The sequence below is a fragment of the Mobula birostris genome, chromosome 8, assembly GCF_030028105.1.
Source record: "Mobula birostris isolate sMobBir1 chromosome 8, sMobBir1.hap1, whole genome shotgun sequence".
NCBI classification, from domain to species: Eukaryota; Metazoa; Chordata; class Chondrichthyes; order Myliobatiformes; family Myliobatidae; genus Mobula; species Mobula birostris.
Window position 1 is genome coordinate 22,942,203 of NC_092377.1, and position 18,995 is coordinate 22,961,197.

The window sequence follows — 18,995 nt, forward strand, 5'->3', positions numbered from 1 at the left end:
AGTGTTTATTGAAGTGTGTGGGATTCCCATGTTTCATTACCAGAAGCATAAAATACAAAAGCAGGAATGTTATTTTGAAAATCAATAAAACTGCAGATGCTAAAAACAGAAAATGCTGGAAATACTCAGCTGTGGAAGAGAAAGTGTGCTATTGTTTCAAGTCAAAAGACTCTTCATCAGAGTGGGGTTGTTTACCTATTCTGATCAGAGGTCATCAACTTGATACTGTGAGGCTAGGCACAGCTCCAATGCCATATTTGAGTTTGCTGAGACACCACTGTGGTCGCTGACGAATCAGCATTTAGGAGGGCAAATGAAAATCTGGCTGAATGATGCCACAACAACCACCTCTCATTCAATGTCTGCAAAATCAAAGAGCTGATTATTGACTGCAGGAGAAGGAAACCAAAGGTCCATGAGCCAGTCCTCATCAGGGGATCAGAGGTGAAGAGGGTCAGCAACTTTAAAATCCTGTGTTACCATTTCAGAGGGTTTGTCCTGGGTCCACCACACAAAGAAAGCAAGGCAGTGCCATTCCTTTCTTAGTTTACAAAGATTTGGCTCATCTTAAATTTTGACGAACTTCTATAAATGGACGGTGGAGAGTATATTGACTGGTTGCATCACAGCCTGGAATGGAATGGATAAGCCGACAAGAGTGTATTGCATACAACCCAGTTCATCACAGGTAAAACCTACCATTGAGTGCATTTACACGGAATGCTGTCACAGGAAAGCAGCATCCATCACCAAAGACCCCAACCATCCAGCCCATGCTCTCTTCTCGTTGCTACCGTCAGGAAGGTGCAGGAGTCTCATGACTCACACCAACAGATTCAGCGACAGTTATTACCCCTCAACTATCAGGATTTTGAACCAGAGAGGATATGTTCCCTCACCCCCCCAACACTGAACTGTACCATGATCTCTTCATCTCATGTTCTTGACATTTATTATTATTTTGTCTTTTTTCTTTTTGTATTTGTATAGTTTGTCATCTTTTGCCTATTGGCTGTTGGTCCACCTTATGTGCTGTTTTCAATGATTCTATTGTGTTTCTTTGTATTTACTGTGAATGCCTGCAAGAAAATGAATCTCAGGGAAGTATTTGATGATATATACGCGCTTTGAAAATAAACTTTACTTTGAACCTGAAACACTAGCTTTTTCTTTTTCTGTGATATGGGCAGACTTGCTAAGCATTTACAGATTTTGTACATTCTGAACTTGAACTCCTATATGGTTAAGTCCAAGGGTCCGACTACTGACTTCTATACACTGCACATGGCATACCAATCATTACAACTCTTGTTAACTATTTGCTTTCTTCCCAGTGAGTCAATTTGGAATCCATTATGGCTTCTGTCCCATCCCCACCTTCTCAATAACTTAAAACTAACATTTTCTCTCCTCCTCAATTCTGACAAATGGCCTTCAACCCAAAAGACCAACTCTGTTGCTCTTTCCACAGATTTAGCCTGACCGACGTGAATTTTTCCAGTATGCTGTTTTAAGTCACAGGATAAGTTTGAATGCCCGAACAAAGGTCAACTTTATTGTCATTACACTGTATGTATGTATACTGCCAAATGAAACAACATACCTTTGGATTAAGTGCACAACACAATACATACCTCACATACACAGAGTAATGATACCACAAATAATAATAAAAAAGGAAGATTGACATTTAGCATCAGGTGCCTTTATGACACAAGTTAAAAAGTAAACAGTATAATGCTACTAGGGCTCTGCACATCATGAGACCTGGGTAGTGACAAGGTGTTCAGTCGTCTCACAACCTGGGGAAGAAGCTTTTCCCCATCCTGACAGTCCTTGACCCAATGCTACAGTACTTCCAGTCTGACAGTGAAGGGAAGGGGGGGGGGGGTCCAAAGAGATTGTGGGATGGATGGGAGGGATCTTTGACAATGGTAAAAGCCCTGCATATGCAGTGCTCCTGAAAGTATCTCAGATAGGTAGAAGACAGACCCCATACACTAAACATGATGGCTTAACCAGGATTTAAGTTACTTGCTAGAAGATAAGGCAAATATTTATATTAGTAGCTTGTAAAATGATAGGGCTGCTTGCTTAGCTAATCCAAGTAGATGAGAAACAATTGTGAAAGTAATGCAAAAGCTCTCAAATGAAATTTGAGAAACAAGTACATGACAACTGGGGAAAGTAATAATACCAAACTTCAATCAAAAGAAACAAGAGCAAATTCAGCTAATAAAAAAGAATCAGCTGAGTACAGCAGTAAAGCATTTTCTTAGACACTGCAAAGGAGGAAAAAATGCACAGAATTTATAATACACGATGATAGTGTTGCTTTTGTGCCAAGATGAAGCATAATAGATAAACAGTTTATGTTAAGACACATTTCACAAAAAAAACATGCAGCAACTTCATAAATTTTAAGCATACTTTTGACAACATATGGCAAGTAGTGTTTGGTATTCCTGTGAGACTTGTCAGACTGAAAGAAAACAGCCATGACAACTCCTTTTTCAAATGGATTTGTAAATAGAAGAAATGAGTTTGATCAATATTTGAGACAGCAAAGATGTACATTGTCCCGTTCTCTTTAATCTGCTACTGGAAGCAGCAATAAATATTGAACTACAAGTTGATATTGCTTCACACTCTTTCTTTGAGATCACTTGAAGTCATGAATTAGACTAGTGTTTCAAGATCCAGTAAATTCTTTCTTCAAGATTAGAATGCTTGCAAGATGTTTGGTTATGATAGCAAGCGTAACTAGAAAACTAGCTGAAGAATCACCTCAAGATCAAAGGAACATCAGCTATATTTTAAAATATGAAAGTTGCAAAAATGCATATTATGCACAGTATAACTATTTCTATTTTTTATTTTCAATTGCATTAACCTGTACAATCAAATGAATCTTTTATAACATGGATTACATCAATTATTGAATTCTCATAGCTAATCTCTTGTTCACAACAGCATTGCTGTCCCAACAAGTTCCTGTTTCCTGTCTTAAAATCCCTAACATCAATTTTTTTAAAAATTAGCCTAAATTGCAATATAAAATTGTTATATAGGATTAATGCAAGTAGCAATAACAGGATGAAACAGAATACAGAGATTTAAAGCTGAAAGGATATTTTATTTAATCACTTTTTAAATCAGCAGCCTGAGAAATATCTAAAAGCACTGCTAGAGAGCAAAGTTTTGGAAGGACTTATAGAAGGGAAATCCAAATTAAATAGATCTTCTTCGCCTTTTTTCAGTTTTTCCTCTGTCATATTTATATTTACTTTCAACAGAAACTAGAGAAAAAAAATGACAAAGAGAGAACACTCTGGCCTCAGAATTAGGTCTGCAGAAATGAGTTTATAACCTTCAAATAAAAATGAACTCACCATGGAGTAAGATGTGATGAGAAACATTTCCAGGACATTTTGACCGGACACTTGCAGGTTTACATGGGTCAGAAAATGACATCTTACTAACCTGCAAATGACCTAGAATAAGTAGGTCTCCAGAGTGCACCGCTGTAATGAAACTGCACTAGGGCAATTCATGAGGAAGTCCCTGTGCAGGATGCCCTAAAGCTTAATTTGTAGGTTAATTTGGCAGTGAGGAAGATGAATGCAACACTAACATTCATTTCAATAACAAAGCAAGGATGTAATGCTGAGACTGGACAAGACCCTGGTGACGCATCAAATGGAGTACTGTGAGCAGTTTTGGGCCCCTTAGTACATTGGAGAGCGTTCAGAGGAGGTTCACGAGAAGGCTTCCAGAAATGGAAAGGTTATCACACGAGCAGCAGTTGAAAGCTCAGGGCATCTACTCGCTACAATTTAGAAAAATGGTGGTGGTAGTGGTGGAGGGGGAGGGGATCTGATTGAAACCCATCGAATGCTGAAAGGCCTGGATAGAGTGGATGGGAAGAGGATGTTTCCTTGGGTGGGAGAGCCTAGGACCACTCTCAAAACAGAAGGACAGGTGGCTTTGGAAGCCAGGTCAGTGGGTGCATTTAAGGTGGAGGTTGACAGATTCTTGATTAGTCAGGGTGTGCAAAGAGAGAAGGTGGGAGCGTGGGGTTAAGAGGAAATGGATGAGCATGATGATATAGCACAGCAGATTCAATGAGCTGAATGGCCTAATTCTGCTCCTATGTCATATGGTCTTTTCCTCCGCTTTTGTCGTTCAGATATCCCTACTCCACACATTAACCCGTAACCTTTCCACCTAAAACAAGCCACAAACTTACCACTAGCCTTCCAATACCACCTCCACCACTCAAAGCTCCTATGTCCAATCACCCTTTTACCACTTCCAACCTCCTCCTGCTCCCATACAGCCACTTAGCTCATTCCAGGATTTGAATTATTGGGACTCAGTACTGAAAATTCTCAGCACCACACCTCTTTTAATACAGAATGAATGCAATGGATCCAGATATGCTTACAAAATTATGCTCATTCTCCCCCTCCAGTGTAATAACAGTCAAAGTGAAAAACAAATTGAAGGATACAAATAGAGTTAGGTAGATGGCATATATCAACCTCCACCTGTGGACGAACATCCACCAAAACATGAGGAATATCTTCATCCAAATGACGTTTATATTCCTAAGTTCATGGAGAAAAAAATTATTACAGAGTTAGCATTCCAAGAAACTAAGTGTCTTGAGAATAATTTGGATTTACAAACTACAACATTACAAAATACCCTCAATTTTCAGGCATATAAAATGCATTCAACAGAGCTACTACACTTCCAGTTAAGTGTACATAAAGCAAAATTTACCCTTGGTATGAAAGTAAATAGAAAACAGCTTACCTGTACGGTTATTCTCTGTTCTCCAGGTAACAAATTAAGTTTCCTACACTAAAATTGCAATGCATAAATGATGGAAAATGATTAGACAGCTGAATAATAAACAGTAATTAGGCATCTTAAGTATAAATCATGAAGTGATGACCATTAATCTCTGCTATCTATAAGGGAATGCAACTTAATTGTGAATCATTAACAGCATATTAACAGAAACAATGAAAACTGGGCTTGGTTGTGTCCTATCTACAGAAAGTATTACCTGAGCTATAACAGTGAACTGGACCCAGTATTATATCTCAGTGCTTTAGGATAAAGGTGCCCAAAGTGATCCTTACTTTATCTCCATCTCATCTGTTGGGACAGTATCACCTTTAATTTTCAGTATAAACTGAAGACTTCCTTCTCCAGTAGTTGGGAGAAACTTCAGCTATGCCCGCTCTCATCTCTTATCTATCTGAGAACTAAGATATGAACCCCACACCAGCTTTCACAGTTAATCGTTCCTGTTGCCCCACTCCTGATACATCCAGAGGGATGTCACCGCTAAGTATTCCTACCCCTGCTTCCCTTTTCAGAATCTTATGTTTCTTTGTTCCGTCCACGTGGCCTGCTTTTCAGTCACCACCACCTACTCTCAAGCTGCCTTTACACGGAAGTGGAGAAACTGCCCATTACAATAATCATCACTGCCCATGCCAAGGGCCCCAAACTTTCCCTCCACAGTAAATACCAATCTGCTTCTCTTTCTTTCAATTTGGTATACTGTATTCATTGTGTATACCGGAATCATTTCTAATTAATGTGGCTAATCACAGTTCATAGAAAAATAGAGGGCTATGGGTAAAGCCTAGGTAGTTCTAAGGTAGGGACATGTTCGATACAGCTTTGTGGCCTGTATTGTGCTGTAGGTTTTCTGTTTCTAAGCTCCATGTAGCCACCCAGGAGTCTCTTAAAAGACCCTATTGTTTTCGCCAGCAGCCCATTCCATGCACTCACCACTCTCTTACCCCTGACATCTCCAGGTGAACTTATTATTATTAAATAAACCATAATTCTGGCAAAGAGCCTTTCTGCAGCAATGTTTTTAAACTCAATTCACTGTGATCTAACAAAGCAGTGCTCTTGACCTGATCGGTGGCTGCTGAGCCACAGAATATCTCATAATCGATCAAATCCTTCACTGCTGGATTCTCACTGCATACTGCACACGTCGGCTGTTTTTGTCGAAGCTTAATGGTGCGAAATCGAGATTCCAGAGCATCAAATACCAACATCTGCTGGCTGTACGATGCTGAAGAGGTTATCATTAAGGACCATAGCAGGAAAACTTATTTCTGTCACAGGAAGTGGGTTAGCATTGCTAATGAAAGGCTCCAGCTGTGCAAGCAGCTGGTGCCTGATCAAATACATCTCCCAGCTTTTTAAACAGGAAAGCATTTTGATTTAGCAATTCACTCGTGCTCTTATGAGATCAAGTCTTATCTGCTGGGGAATCTTTTGTCCTCCGACAGGATTTTATCATTGTGTATAGGCAGTGGGTAACAAGCTAGGACATTTCCTTTCACTCTAGATATGGTTTGTCTGGGCCATTTCACTCTAGTTCAATGCTAGTGAACAAAGATCACTATCACAAAGCTTAGTATAATTTTACATCAATACACCATCTGGCTCAGATATTCTGGGGTGGCTGCTAAAGGGAATGGTACACGATTGTATGATAAAAGCCTCACTGCATGATATGCTATTCTTAACCTACAGCTTATCAATTTTGAAGGCATTCTCTTCCTTAGCATTAACATCTTTAATTTTAATCAAATCCACACAAGAATAGTATCACGTGCAGTTGCTGCTAGTCGAGATCTGCAGAATATAGATTTGGCTCACAATGCATCCAAACCACTTAGCCAGACAATGGCTGTGCCCAAGAGGGGATAAAAGTAGAGAAATACAAAGCATAAATGTTAACTCAATAGACCTCAGCAGGTGGAACTGAAAGATTTTCAAAGTGTATTCACCCATAGACATCCTGCATTCTCAAGGAAATCCTGGGTTCTCTATGCTAACCACTTTAAAATACTGCATACCTCAATTGTTGACAGAAATTTAAATCTTTCAAACATCAGAGGCAGAACTTGCATTTTTTTATTAGCCTTTATGCCTTACTTGATCTTACCTCATCTTCTTGCATTTATTAGTTAACTATAAAAGAATACAGGGCGATTTGCATTAATGGCCAATTGGTAACATGGTTAAAGATTATGTTTATGTGGCAGCAATGAATCAGGAGAAATGAGGAGAGATTATGAAAAAAGTTACTGTTGACTGAAGTATCCTTTGGGGTCATTCAAGCTCACAATTGAAAGATCTATTATGTTCTTGGCTCCACCAGTACTGCCTGATATGTCAAGAGCACTTCTATAATTTTGTTTCTTTTTCATGATCTTTCTTACGTCTGTAATACTTTGCTATTATCTCAATTCCAAAGACTTGACACACATGTAACAAGATTAATGATTGACAGCTTTTTAAAAAAATGATTAGATTAACCCTGGAAAGAGAATAGGAAGAAGTGACAAATTTAAGAAACAAAAATCAGTAAGTTGTTAAATCCTCCTTCTCAAAATATTAGTGTTTTAAGCACTTTAATGGACCTCCGGTAAAGAACCCTTGATCTCTCAATCTACTTCATTATCGAATATCGAAAGGCCGAGTGGATGGAGACGATGTTTCCTGTAGTGGAGAAATCTAAGACCAGAGGGCACAGCCTCAGAATTGAAGGACATCCCTTTAGAACAGAAATGAGAAGGAATTTCTTTAGCCAGAGGACAGTGAATCTGTGGAATTCATTGTTACGGATGACTGTGGAGGCCAAGTCACTGGGTATATTTAAAGTGGAGATAGATAGGTTCTGGTTAGTAGGGATATCAAACATTACAGGGAGAAAGGAAGAGAATGGGGTTGAGAGAGATAATAAATCAGCTACGATGGAATAGTAGAGCAGACTCAATGGGCCAAATGGCCTAATTCTGCTGTTTTACGGTCCTATTATGGCCCTTATCATTTAACTATCTGTATTGCAGTATCTCTGTAACTGTAATACAATATCCTACAGCACAAGAACAGGATTTTGGTCCATGATGTAGTGCCAAACTAATTAAGCTAATGCATCTAATCCCTATTGCCTGCACATAGTCCATACCCTGCATAGCCAGAACCTTTTCAATGTCTCCATCATGACCCTTGGCAGCACATTCCAGGCACCCAGCACTCTGTGAGATTAAAAAAACGCCACAACCCTCTCACTTTACATGCATGTTACACATTTCGACCCAGGGAAAAAACACTGGCTCTCTACTCCACCAATGCCCTCACAATTTGATATACTGCTATCAGGTCTCCCCTCAGCCTCTGTGACTCCAGAGAAAACAACCCTGGTTTGACCAACCTCTCCCTACATCACCTAGCCTCTGATGCAGGCAGCATCTTGGCAAATCTCTTCTGCACACTCTCCATGGCTTCCAAATCCTTCCTATAACAGGGTAACCAGAGCTGCATGCAATACTCGAGATGCTTCCTCACCAGAATGTTAAAAAGCTGCAACATAATATTTGACTCTTGAACTGAGTGCTTCAACGAATAAAGACAAGCATGCCATAGAGTTCTTCTGCCATCTTATTGAGTTGTGCATCACTTTCAGGGAACTATGGACCGGGAGTATAACATCCCACTATACATCTAGCCTTTAAAGATTCTGCCATTGTTTTTCCCTCTGTACTGCCTCGATGTAGTGATGTACTCAATAACTGTCTAGATAACATATATCAAAGCGTTTCACTGCATCTTAATACATGTGACAATAATAAACCAATTACCAAAGCTAAACAGAGTGACAGCCAAAAACTGATGAGTGCCACATGGTGACAACATTGTCCTAGCTCATCCTCTTGTCGGCTCTTGTATTCTCACTGCAATCTATCATACAATACTAAATTTTCAAGCTCAATTAAAATTTATTTGCAATCCATCAAGACTACTAACAGCATTTTCAGTTTACCAGCTGTCATTTACTTGAGTCTCCCAATGTACAGAAATACTTTGACTTGCAACTGGGCAGATAACATTTGGCGCAAGTTTCTCAATAATAAAATCAAAAAGATAAATAATAATATAAAAAGATACGTCCTATTCCTGATGCAATCTTCAAAACCTCCAGGGCCTGAATGCATCCCAGAATTCCAGGCACTGAAAAAGAAAAATAAGTTTACACTTAATTATTCCTGGAAGAGAGAGACTCACATATACACTCAGTAGTCATTTTACTGAGGAAACCTGTACTCCTGCTCATTAAATGCAAACACCTAATCAGCCAATCATATGATAGCACCTCAAGACATAAAAACATTCAAACATGATCAAGAGGTTCCGTTGTTGTTCAGACCAAACATCAAAATAGAGAAGAAATGTGATCTAAGTGACTTTGACCATGGAATGATTGTTGGTGCCAGATGGGGTGGTTTGAATATCTCAGAAATTACTGATTTCCTGGGATTTTCATACCTAACAGTCTCCAGAGTTTATAGAGAATAGTGTGATATAACAAAAAACATCCAGTGGGCGGCAGTTCTGAGGGCAAAAGCACCTCATTAATGACAGGTCAGAGGAAAATGACCAGATTAGTTCCAGCGATAACTCATAACCATACATTACAACAGTGGTGTGCAAAAGAGCATCTCTGAATGCAAAACATGTCTAAGCTTGTGGATGCAGTGGATGGGCTACAACAGCAGAAGGCCACACAGGGTTCCACTCCTGTACCTAATGATGTGGCCACTGAGTGTACATGGTTCTTTACAATGTATTCAGAGATCTAAAGCGATTATTGCCGATAAGTTATCATTGAATATGAAACTTAGTAACCAAATTGTTCATCGAGTTTCACAAAAACTTGGTCATCAACGTGAAAGTGACCAGATAATATTTCAGTTATTCTAGTCAAAGGAGACATATTGAACAGAGCATTGCCAATAATTTCTCCAGTCTTCAAAACTGTTTCTTGGGATCTTTTATCCTTAGCTCAGAGTTCAAAAGCTGGTGTGCCAGCTGAAGGAAAACACCTCCTACAATGGAGCACTTTCACATTATGCACTTGAAAATTTGATAGGCTGCGGTGAGACATATTCCTGACCTGTGTAATCCACATATAAAGATGGAATTAGGTAAGAAATTACAGATTTGACACAGTAAACATGAAAGAATACCAGTTAAGGATGGTATGTGAGTGGATTTTGATGGGAGATGGTGTTCCTATTTTTGCAGTGAAAGAGACCACGGATTTGGAAGGCGAGGTTGAAGCCTTGACACATTCCTACACTATAAATTTCTAACATCTTGCACAAGGCACAGTATAGCAAACTTCAGTCACATTTCAGAAGTGGTGAAGGATGCTAACATTCAAGGGAGAGGATGGATGCCTTGGAGTTTAATTTCGTAAATATTTTGGAACTGTATTCATCCAGATGAGGGGTCAGCCTCCTGGTAAAACCCAAGTCTATCAAGTAGGGGCACAACATATTTAGAAGACAAGTCATTGTTCAATAGACATGGTAGGTAAGAAATTCAAATATTGTCTTACTAAATTGCCATTTCACAAGATGCGAAACAACTCACAAATGATTGTACACCCTGAAAAGAAAAATGTGATTGTATTATGAACGGTGTAACACAAACCTGTTGCTTTGTTACACTGTCTCAATGTATTCTTCAAATACATCAAAAAATTAATATTTTAAAAGAAAAACAAATTATTGCAAAAGTAATGGAACAGTTTTTCAGCTTCAGCTAACGATTAGAAGGGAATAATAGGGATGTTTTGTTTAAAAATCTTAGCTTGACAGTGTGAAAAGTAAATGTAGTTTCATTTTGTAACTAAACAATTGTTCTTGTATTAAAGTGCAACTTTGACACTTTGAACATTGTTGTTCTTGGACTATAATATTTAACCTATGAAGGCTTTCTGGGAGTACAGCACATGTAATTAATGATTTATTTTTGAACTGAAGTTTAAGGCTGATGCTCATCTAAACTTCTACATTTCTATAATGGAATAAGTGCTCCAAAACTTCTCTAACCCATGAACAACACAATAAAATTTTGGTTAAATACCTTCCCCACACAATATATAATTTGTAATAAATAACACTCAAAATCAACTTCAAAACCTCCCATCCTAGTAATAACCTAATATATACTAGCAGTATGCCTGATATTGTAGTGTGTGAAGGAAGAAAAGTGGGTGCAGTTACTATTTCAAGAGAGAAGGTGTTCAAAAAGCCAAAAGATCTAAAGATACACAGGTCACCCAGACGAGATGAACTGCACCCTAGGGTTCTGAAAGAGGTAGAAAGATTGTGGTGGCATTAGGAATGATCTTTCAGAAATCATTGGACTCTGGCATGGTGCCAGAAGACTGGAAAATTGCAAATGTCACTCCACTCTTTAAGAAAGGAGGAAGGCAGCAGAAAAGAAATTATATGCCAGTTAGCCTGACCTCAGTGGTTGGGAAGATGTTGGAGTCAATTGTTAAGGATGAGGTGATGGTGTACTTGGTGACACAGGACAAGATAGTACAAAGTCAGCATGGTTTCCTTCAGGGAAAATCCTGTCTGACGAACCTGTTGGAATTCTTTTTGGAGATTACAAGTAGGATTGATAAAGGGGATGCAGTGGACGTTATACATTTGGATTTTCAGAAGGCCTTCGACAAGGTGCCATACATGAGGCTACTTACCAAGTTGAGAGCCCATGGTATTAAAGGAAAGTTACTGACATGGTTAGAGCATTGGCTGATTGGTAGGAGTAGGAGGCAGCGAGTGGGAATAAAAGGATAAAAGGCTGCCAGTGACTGGTGGTATTCCGCAGGGCTCAGTGTTGGGACCACTTCTTTTTATGCTGTATGTAAATGATTTATACGAAGGAATAGGTGACTTTATTGCCAAGTTTGCAGATGATACAAAGATTGGTGGAGGGACAGGTAGTGTTGAGGAAATAGGTAGGATGCAGAAGGACTTGGACAGATTAGGAGAACCGGCAAGAAAGTGGCAAATGAAATACAATGTTGGAAAATGCATGATCATACACTTTTGTAGTAGAAATAAATGTGCAGACTATTTTCTAAACAGGGAGAAAGTCCAAAAATCTGAGATGCAGAGGGACTTGGGAGTCCTTGTGCAGAGCACCCTGAAGGTTAACTTGCAGGTTGAGTCGGTGGTGAGGAAGGCAAATGCCATGTTAGCATTAATTTCAAGAGGTCCAGAATACAAGAGCAAGGATGTGATGTGGAGGCTTTATGAGGCACTGGTGAGGCCTCACCTTTAGTATTGCAAACAGTTTTTGGCCCCTCATCTTAGAAAAGATGTGCTGGCATTGGAGAGGGTCCAGAGGAGGTTAACAAGGATGATTCCAAGAATGAAAGAGTAATCATACAAGGAGCATTTGATTGCTCTGGGTCCATACTCGCTGAATTCAGAAGAATGAGGGGGGATCTCATTGAAACCTTTCAAGTATTGAAAGGCCTAGACAGAAGTAGATGCGGAAAGGATGTTTCCATGGTGGGAGAGTCTATGACAAGAGGGCACAACCTCAGGATAGAGGGGTCCCTTTCAAAATAGAGATGCGGAGAAATTTCTTTAGCCAAAGGGTGGTGAAATTTGTGGAATTTGTTGCCACATGCAGCTGTAGAGGCTGGTTGTTGGGGTATATTTGTGGCACAGATTGACAGGCTCTTGATTGGACATGGCATCAAAGGTTACAGGGAGAAGGCCAGGAACTGGAGTTGATGAGGAGAGAAAAAAAAAAGGATCAGCTGTGATTGAATGGTGGAGCAGACTCAATGGGCCAGATGGCCTAATTATGCTCCTATGTCTTATGGTCTTATAATACATTACTGTGAGGCAGGTGCCACTATCTCCCTAAATCGACCTATTCATTAAAGGCAAATGATTCTACTACCTTGGTAGCTGATCTGATGATACCTAAATCCAGGAAAATACTATTGACAGAGGCATGAAAAATACTACTATGCATGAATGCACAAAACTGTTCTTAGTCACCAAAATAGCCCAGAAAAAAAATTTACTCTGATGAGAAAGAGAAGACAATTATAAAACATTAGGTCTTGTATGCAAGATCGGCTGCATTTGACATTCAAGTCACACTTGGCTGATTATTCCTATTGCTTAAAAAAAAACCCAGCATATACTGACTCAGTGCTGAATTTGTTATGGTGACCTGAGGGTTTCTGTATGTTAAGTACACCTCAGCGAGTAAATGGAATGTGAAGTACACATACTGTACTAAAAGTCAGTACACATTGAACTTTTTACCATTTTTCTGCTTGATAACAGCAACAAAGAGATAGTCACGGGAGGCAGAGGAGCAGGGTTTTGCTTCGAGACAGAAGACTGAACCATCTCCAAAGACTCAGATCTGAATGAATTCACCACGGTTGTCACATTCTTTATAAAAACAGTCGTAGACGAGTGTAGCCCCACAAAAATCATTTGGTCTTCCCCAACCAGAAGCCCTGAATGAAACATGAGATCTGCAATCTGCTGAGGGCCAGATCAGAGGCATTCAGGTCTGGCAACCAAGAGAGATACAAGAGGTCCAGGGACAATCACTAGAAAGCAATCTCACAGGCTAAGTGGAAACGCCAGACTAAAGCTGAATCAGCTGAAGAATGCTCGGCAGCTGTGGAGGAGCATGAATGCCATTACCTCTCACAAGGTGAAACAAACTGACATAGGTAACAACGAGCCTTTGCTCCCAGATGAGCTCAATACCTACTCTGTTCTTGCTTTGACAGACAAAACATGGAGGAGCTATCATGAACTGCCGCAGCCCCCTATGGTTATGATTTTAGTCTCTGAGGCCTTCGTGAGAGCATCTTTTAGGAGGGTGAACACATGGAAAACATCCAGCCCAGATGCAGTACCGTTCGAGTACCAAACACCTGTGCTGATCAACTGGCTGGAGAGTTCACTGATATTTTTAATCCCTTGCTTTGGCAGACTGAGGTAGCCACCTGCTTCAAGAAGGTTTCAGTGACACTGGTGTCAAGGGACAGTGTGGTAACCTGCCTCAATGACTATCACCCAATAGCACTGACATTCACTATGATGAAATGTATTGAGAGGTTGGTGATAAACCATATCAACAACTGCCTGACAAGTGACTTGGATCCAATCCAATTTACCTGCTGGCACAACAGGTCCACAGCAGACGCCATTTCATTGGCTCTTCATTCAACCCTGGAACATCTGCACAGCAAAGGTGCATACATCAGAGCGCTCTTTATTGATCTCAGCTCAGCATTGAATAACATTATCCGCTCAAAACTAATCAATAAGCTTCAAGACCTTGGCCTCAATACCTCCTTATGCAATTGGATCCTCAATTTCCTCACTTGCAGACCCCTGTCAGTTCAGAGTGGTAACATTTCTTCCACAATCTCCATAAGCACAGGTGTACCACAAGCTATGTGCTTAGTCTCCTGCTCTTCTCACTTCATACTTATGACATTGAGGCTAAACACAGCTCCAATGCCATATTTAAGCTTGCTGATGACACCACTATTTTTGGATAAATCAAAGGTTGTACTGATGAATCAGGACAAGGAGGGAGAATGTCTGGCTGAGTGGCACCACAGCAGCAACAACCACTCACTCAATGTCAGCAAGACCAAGGAGCTGATTACTGACTTTAGGAGAAGGAAACTGGAGATCCATAAGCCAGTCCTCATCGGTGGAATCAGAGATAGAGACTGTCAGCACTTTTAGATTCCTTGGTGTTAACATTTCAGAAGATCTGCCCTGGGCCCTGCATCCAAGCGCAATTACGAAGAAACCATGGCAGTGTCTCGACTTCCCTAAGTTTGTGAAGATTTGGCATGACATCTAAAACTTTGATAAATTTCTATTGATATGTAGTGGAGATAATATTGAACGGTTGTATCACGGCAGGGTATGGAATCACCAGTGACCAATGCCAATATGTAAACGTCTCCTCGCCATTGAGCACACCTACATGGATTGTTGTCATAGGAAAGCAACACCCATCATCAAGGAACTCCACCACACAAGACATCCTCTCTTCTCACTGCCATCATCAGGAACGTGGTACAGGAGCCTCAGGACTCTCACCACCAGGTTCAGGAACAATTATTACCCTTCAACTATCAGCCTCTTGAACCAGTGGGGATAACTTCACTTGCCTCATCACTGAACTGTTCCCACAACATATTGACCCACTTTCAAGGACTCTTCATCTCATTTGCTTGTTATTGCTTATTTAATTTTTATTATTATTTATTTTGTATTTGCAGTGTGTTGTCTTTCGCACACTGGTCGTTTGTCCACCCACTGGTGGTTGTGGTCTTCTACTGCAGGGGTCCCCAACCTTCTTTGCACCACAGACTGGTTTAATATTGACAATATCCTTGCGGACCGGCCAACCGGTGGGGGTTAAATCACGACCAGAATATTGGTTGTAGGTCAACTATAAGTCACTTATAAGTGGCTTATACACTCAATTTCGTTTCTCACGAATTTAATATTAAACACACAGTGCATATTTTCCTCGCATGAATATAGTGATAAGTCAATTATAACAGTGGTCCCAAACCTCCGGGCCACGGACCGATACATTGCCGCGAAGAATGCAGTGGTACAGCGGTGGCCGGAACACACCCAGTGCATCTTAAAAAAAAAGCCGAAATAAACAAGCTAATTAATTAGTTGCTGCCGGGCACGTAAATGTCAGCCCAGATCAGAGGTGATTGCCCGTCGCCTCTGATCTGGGCCGACATTTACGTACTGGGCAGCACCTAATTAATTAGCATGTTTATTTCGGCTTTTTTTTTTAAAAGATGCGCTGGGTGCATTCTGGCCACCGCTGTACCACTGTATTCTTCACGGCCCGGAGGTTGGGGACCACTGAATTATAAGTCACTTGTAAGCCAATAGCATCATAACATTTTAAGTAATGTTTGGATATTAAACACACAGCACATATTTTCCTCGTATGAACATACAAAATCATTGCAACACACCAATATCAGTGAATCAGTGGGAGCCCTGGGCTTGTTTCCCTGCAACAAGACAGTCCCGTCGAGGGGTCATGGGAGACAGCAATACTTGAAGGGGGTTCCTTATGTCTTGTCTATTCCGCAATTTAGTTTTCGTTGCACTCACTGCAGAAAGCTCCGCTTCGCAGCGATATGATGTTGGAAATGCAAGCAACGTTTTCAGTGCTTTTGTGGCTATCTCAGGATATTCAGCCGTGACTTTGATCCAGAATGCTGGCAGAGATGTTATGTCAAACATACTCTTCAGCCCGCCGTCATTTGCAAGCTTGAGGAGTTGATCTTTTTCCCGCACTGACATGGATGATTCACCGGAAGCATTCACAAATGGGTCACAGACTCATTCCTTTGCACGTCTTGAGTCAATGATGACCTCACGTGCGTTCAAGTTCAACAGTGGGCGTGACAGGGAATGAGGAGAGGTGCAGCTGAGTCATATCGCCAAATTATATCGTTTCCTCATGGTCCGGTAGAACATGTTTGCGGCCTGGTACCGGTCCGCGGCCCGGTGGTTGGGGACCACTGTTTCTTGGATTTACTGAGCGTACTGCAAGAAAACAATTCTCAGGGTTGTACTTTGATAATAAATTTATTCTGAACTTTTTAAACTTGGATTTGATGATAGAGGTGTTTTTTTATTTAGAACAAAAACTCAGTGTGTCACTCTGAGCAATGTTTAACAATGAGCAAAGAAAAGTACAAGTAGCATTACTAGGGTACAATAAGTTTCCATTCTCTAAGGAATGAGGGGGAAGGGGGATGGTGGGGGAGAGGGAGAAGGATGCATGCAACAGAACTACACATTTGCACCAAAATAAATAGCTGTCTAATAACAAATCTAGTAGTATGTTATTATGTAATTAGTTGAAGTAAATTCAAAATAGGAGCAAGAGTGGGCCATTTAGTCCTGCTCTCATCACCCCTTTACAGTCATGGGTGATATTTTACCTCAGTATTAACTCTGCCTTATCATCATATCTCCCGAATACCCAGCATCCAAAAATCTATTGATTCAATTTATGACTGAGTTTCCACAATCTTCCGAGAGAATTTTTAAACAAATCCTAGCATCTTTCGACTGAAAGAATTTCTCTGTATTTCAGTCCGAAATGGTCTACCCTTCATTTTGACTCTCCCCAATTCTAAATTCTTCAGCCAGAAGAAAAACCTTCTCCACATCTACTCTGTTCAGCCCTTTCAGTATTTGTATTTTCAAAGAGATGAGTTCTTATTTTTCTAAAATCAAAAGATTTTAGAAAATCTATTCAGCCTTGCACATGATACATTACCACCCCAAGAACCAGTCTGGTGAATTTGCACTGTACACCCTCTTTACCTGGGGTGTCACTGTAGCTTAACAGTTAACACGATGCTATGACATCTCGGGGCGTCAGAGTGCAGAATTCAATTCCCACATCCTCTGTAACGAGTCTGTACATCCTCCATGTGGAATGCATGTCTGTCTACTCCGGTTTCCTCCCACACTCCAAAGACATGCCAGTGTGGTTAATCGTCATCGTAAATTGTCCCATGATTAGGCCAGCGTTCAATCATGACTTAAAGGGCCAGAACAGCCTACTCTGCACTGTAGCTCTTAAATAAAAATAAATAAAATAAAGGAATTGAACAAAGACTGGAACTTATCATTGGCCAGTGCAGTTGATTGACTTTTTCCCCCCTTCATCATTGTCACATACAAAAATACTGAGTATTCAGGTATTGTATTTGACACATTTACGCCGAAAGAAAAGGTAACATGAAAAAAAGGAGAGCCGAGAGCAATCTTTAAATTAAATGATGGAAGCTTAAATTCTGTGTGTTGTCTGAGAATGGGAGTTGGGAAACAGGACTGACTAGAACAAAAAGGGATCCTTCTAATGAACGATTTGTACACTGTTGATGATATCTCATCTTTCAGTATCTCAAGATGTAAAGGTATTTGTCCTAGAGAAGGCAACAAAATTATTCCAATCTAAACTATAAAGATCAGCTTAAATTTTCTGGAGATGCATAATCTTAAAAGAATCTAAAAATCCAAGTTTATAAATCTAACCTGCATCATTAAAGGCATCAACAATATAAGGGTACTAGGAATTTAAAGTTACTGTGAGATTGGATATCTGTTTCATTCAAGCTGATAACAAGGAAAAATGCCTTGCATTTCTGCAAAGAGATATTAAGGATACTTTTGGAAAACCTTCAGGTCATGATAGAAACTACTATAGGCAAGACTTTCACAGTATACACACACACACACACATATAACTATAGAGAGTATATATATATATATATATATATATATACACACACTCTCTCTCTCTATATATATATATATATATATATATATATATATATATATATATATAGAGAGAGAGAGAGAGAGAGAGAGAGAGAGAGAAAATATATATACTCAACATCAAGGAATGATTTTGAATACATAGCATTAAATTTATGTAGTTTACATCAACTGTTAATAGAAGACTCACCTACACCCAACACTCCTCCATCTGAGCAATTGGTTACGGTCTCTGCTGGAGGTGGTTTTGGAAAGAGACATCTATAGCAAGGTCCACCATTGTAATTATACACAGTGAGCTGAGAAGCAAAACAAAAATGTACTTTAAAACATCTTTGCAAAAAACAATTAGTATTTTTAATCCTACTATACCCACAGATGCCCACAACCAATAGACAGTATCGTCACTTTTCCCCACACATTTCTTTCACGGTGGTGTTCTGTATTAGTTTCCAAGATTGCTCTGAACCTCACTTTCTGTTTGAACAGGTTCTTGGTTTCTCTCTAAAAGAACTGGAGACTCTCCAGTTGTTAACAAACATGTAACTCAATAATGGACCCTCGAAATTTGGCACTACTGCAAAATCACTAAAATATTTTAAACTGTTCTTTAGTCAAATTACATGAAATTTTTTCAAATGAATGTCCAATCTACTCTGAAGGTCATGAAAGCCATATTAAAAACAGAAAACAGAATCTCTAAGCCAGCCAAAGTTATCAAATGATTCCTCTTCAAATACA

The 18,995-nt window shown here is 39.8% G+C and overlaps 1 protein-coding gene across 1 annotated transcript in view; it reads right to left on the reverse strand.

Annotated features, from left to right (window-relative positions):
* Positions 1–18,995, reverse strand: part of mocs3 (molybdenum cofactor synthesis 3) — a 49,186-nt gene that overhangs the window by 4,879 nt on the left and 25,312 nt on the right. Inside the window, exons 7-11 of the mRNA XM_072264899.1 lie at positions 18,445–18,553; positions 8,998–9,060; positions 5,946–6,109; positions 4,822–4,869; positions 4,514–4,610 (exon numbers count right to left, since the gene is read on the reverse strand). Coding sequence (XP_072121000.1) covers positions 4,514–4,610; positions 4,822–4,869; positions 5,946–6,109; positions 8,998–9,060; positions 18,445–18,553 — 481 coding nt within the window. The remainder of the gene's footprint in view (positions 1–4,513; positions 4,611–4,821; positions 4,870–5,945; positions 6,110–8,997; positions 9,061–18,444; positions 18,554–18,995) is intronic.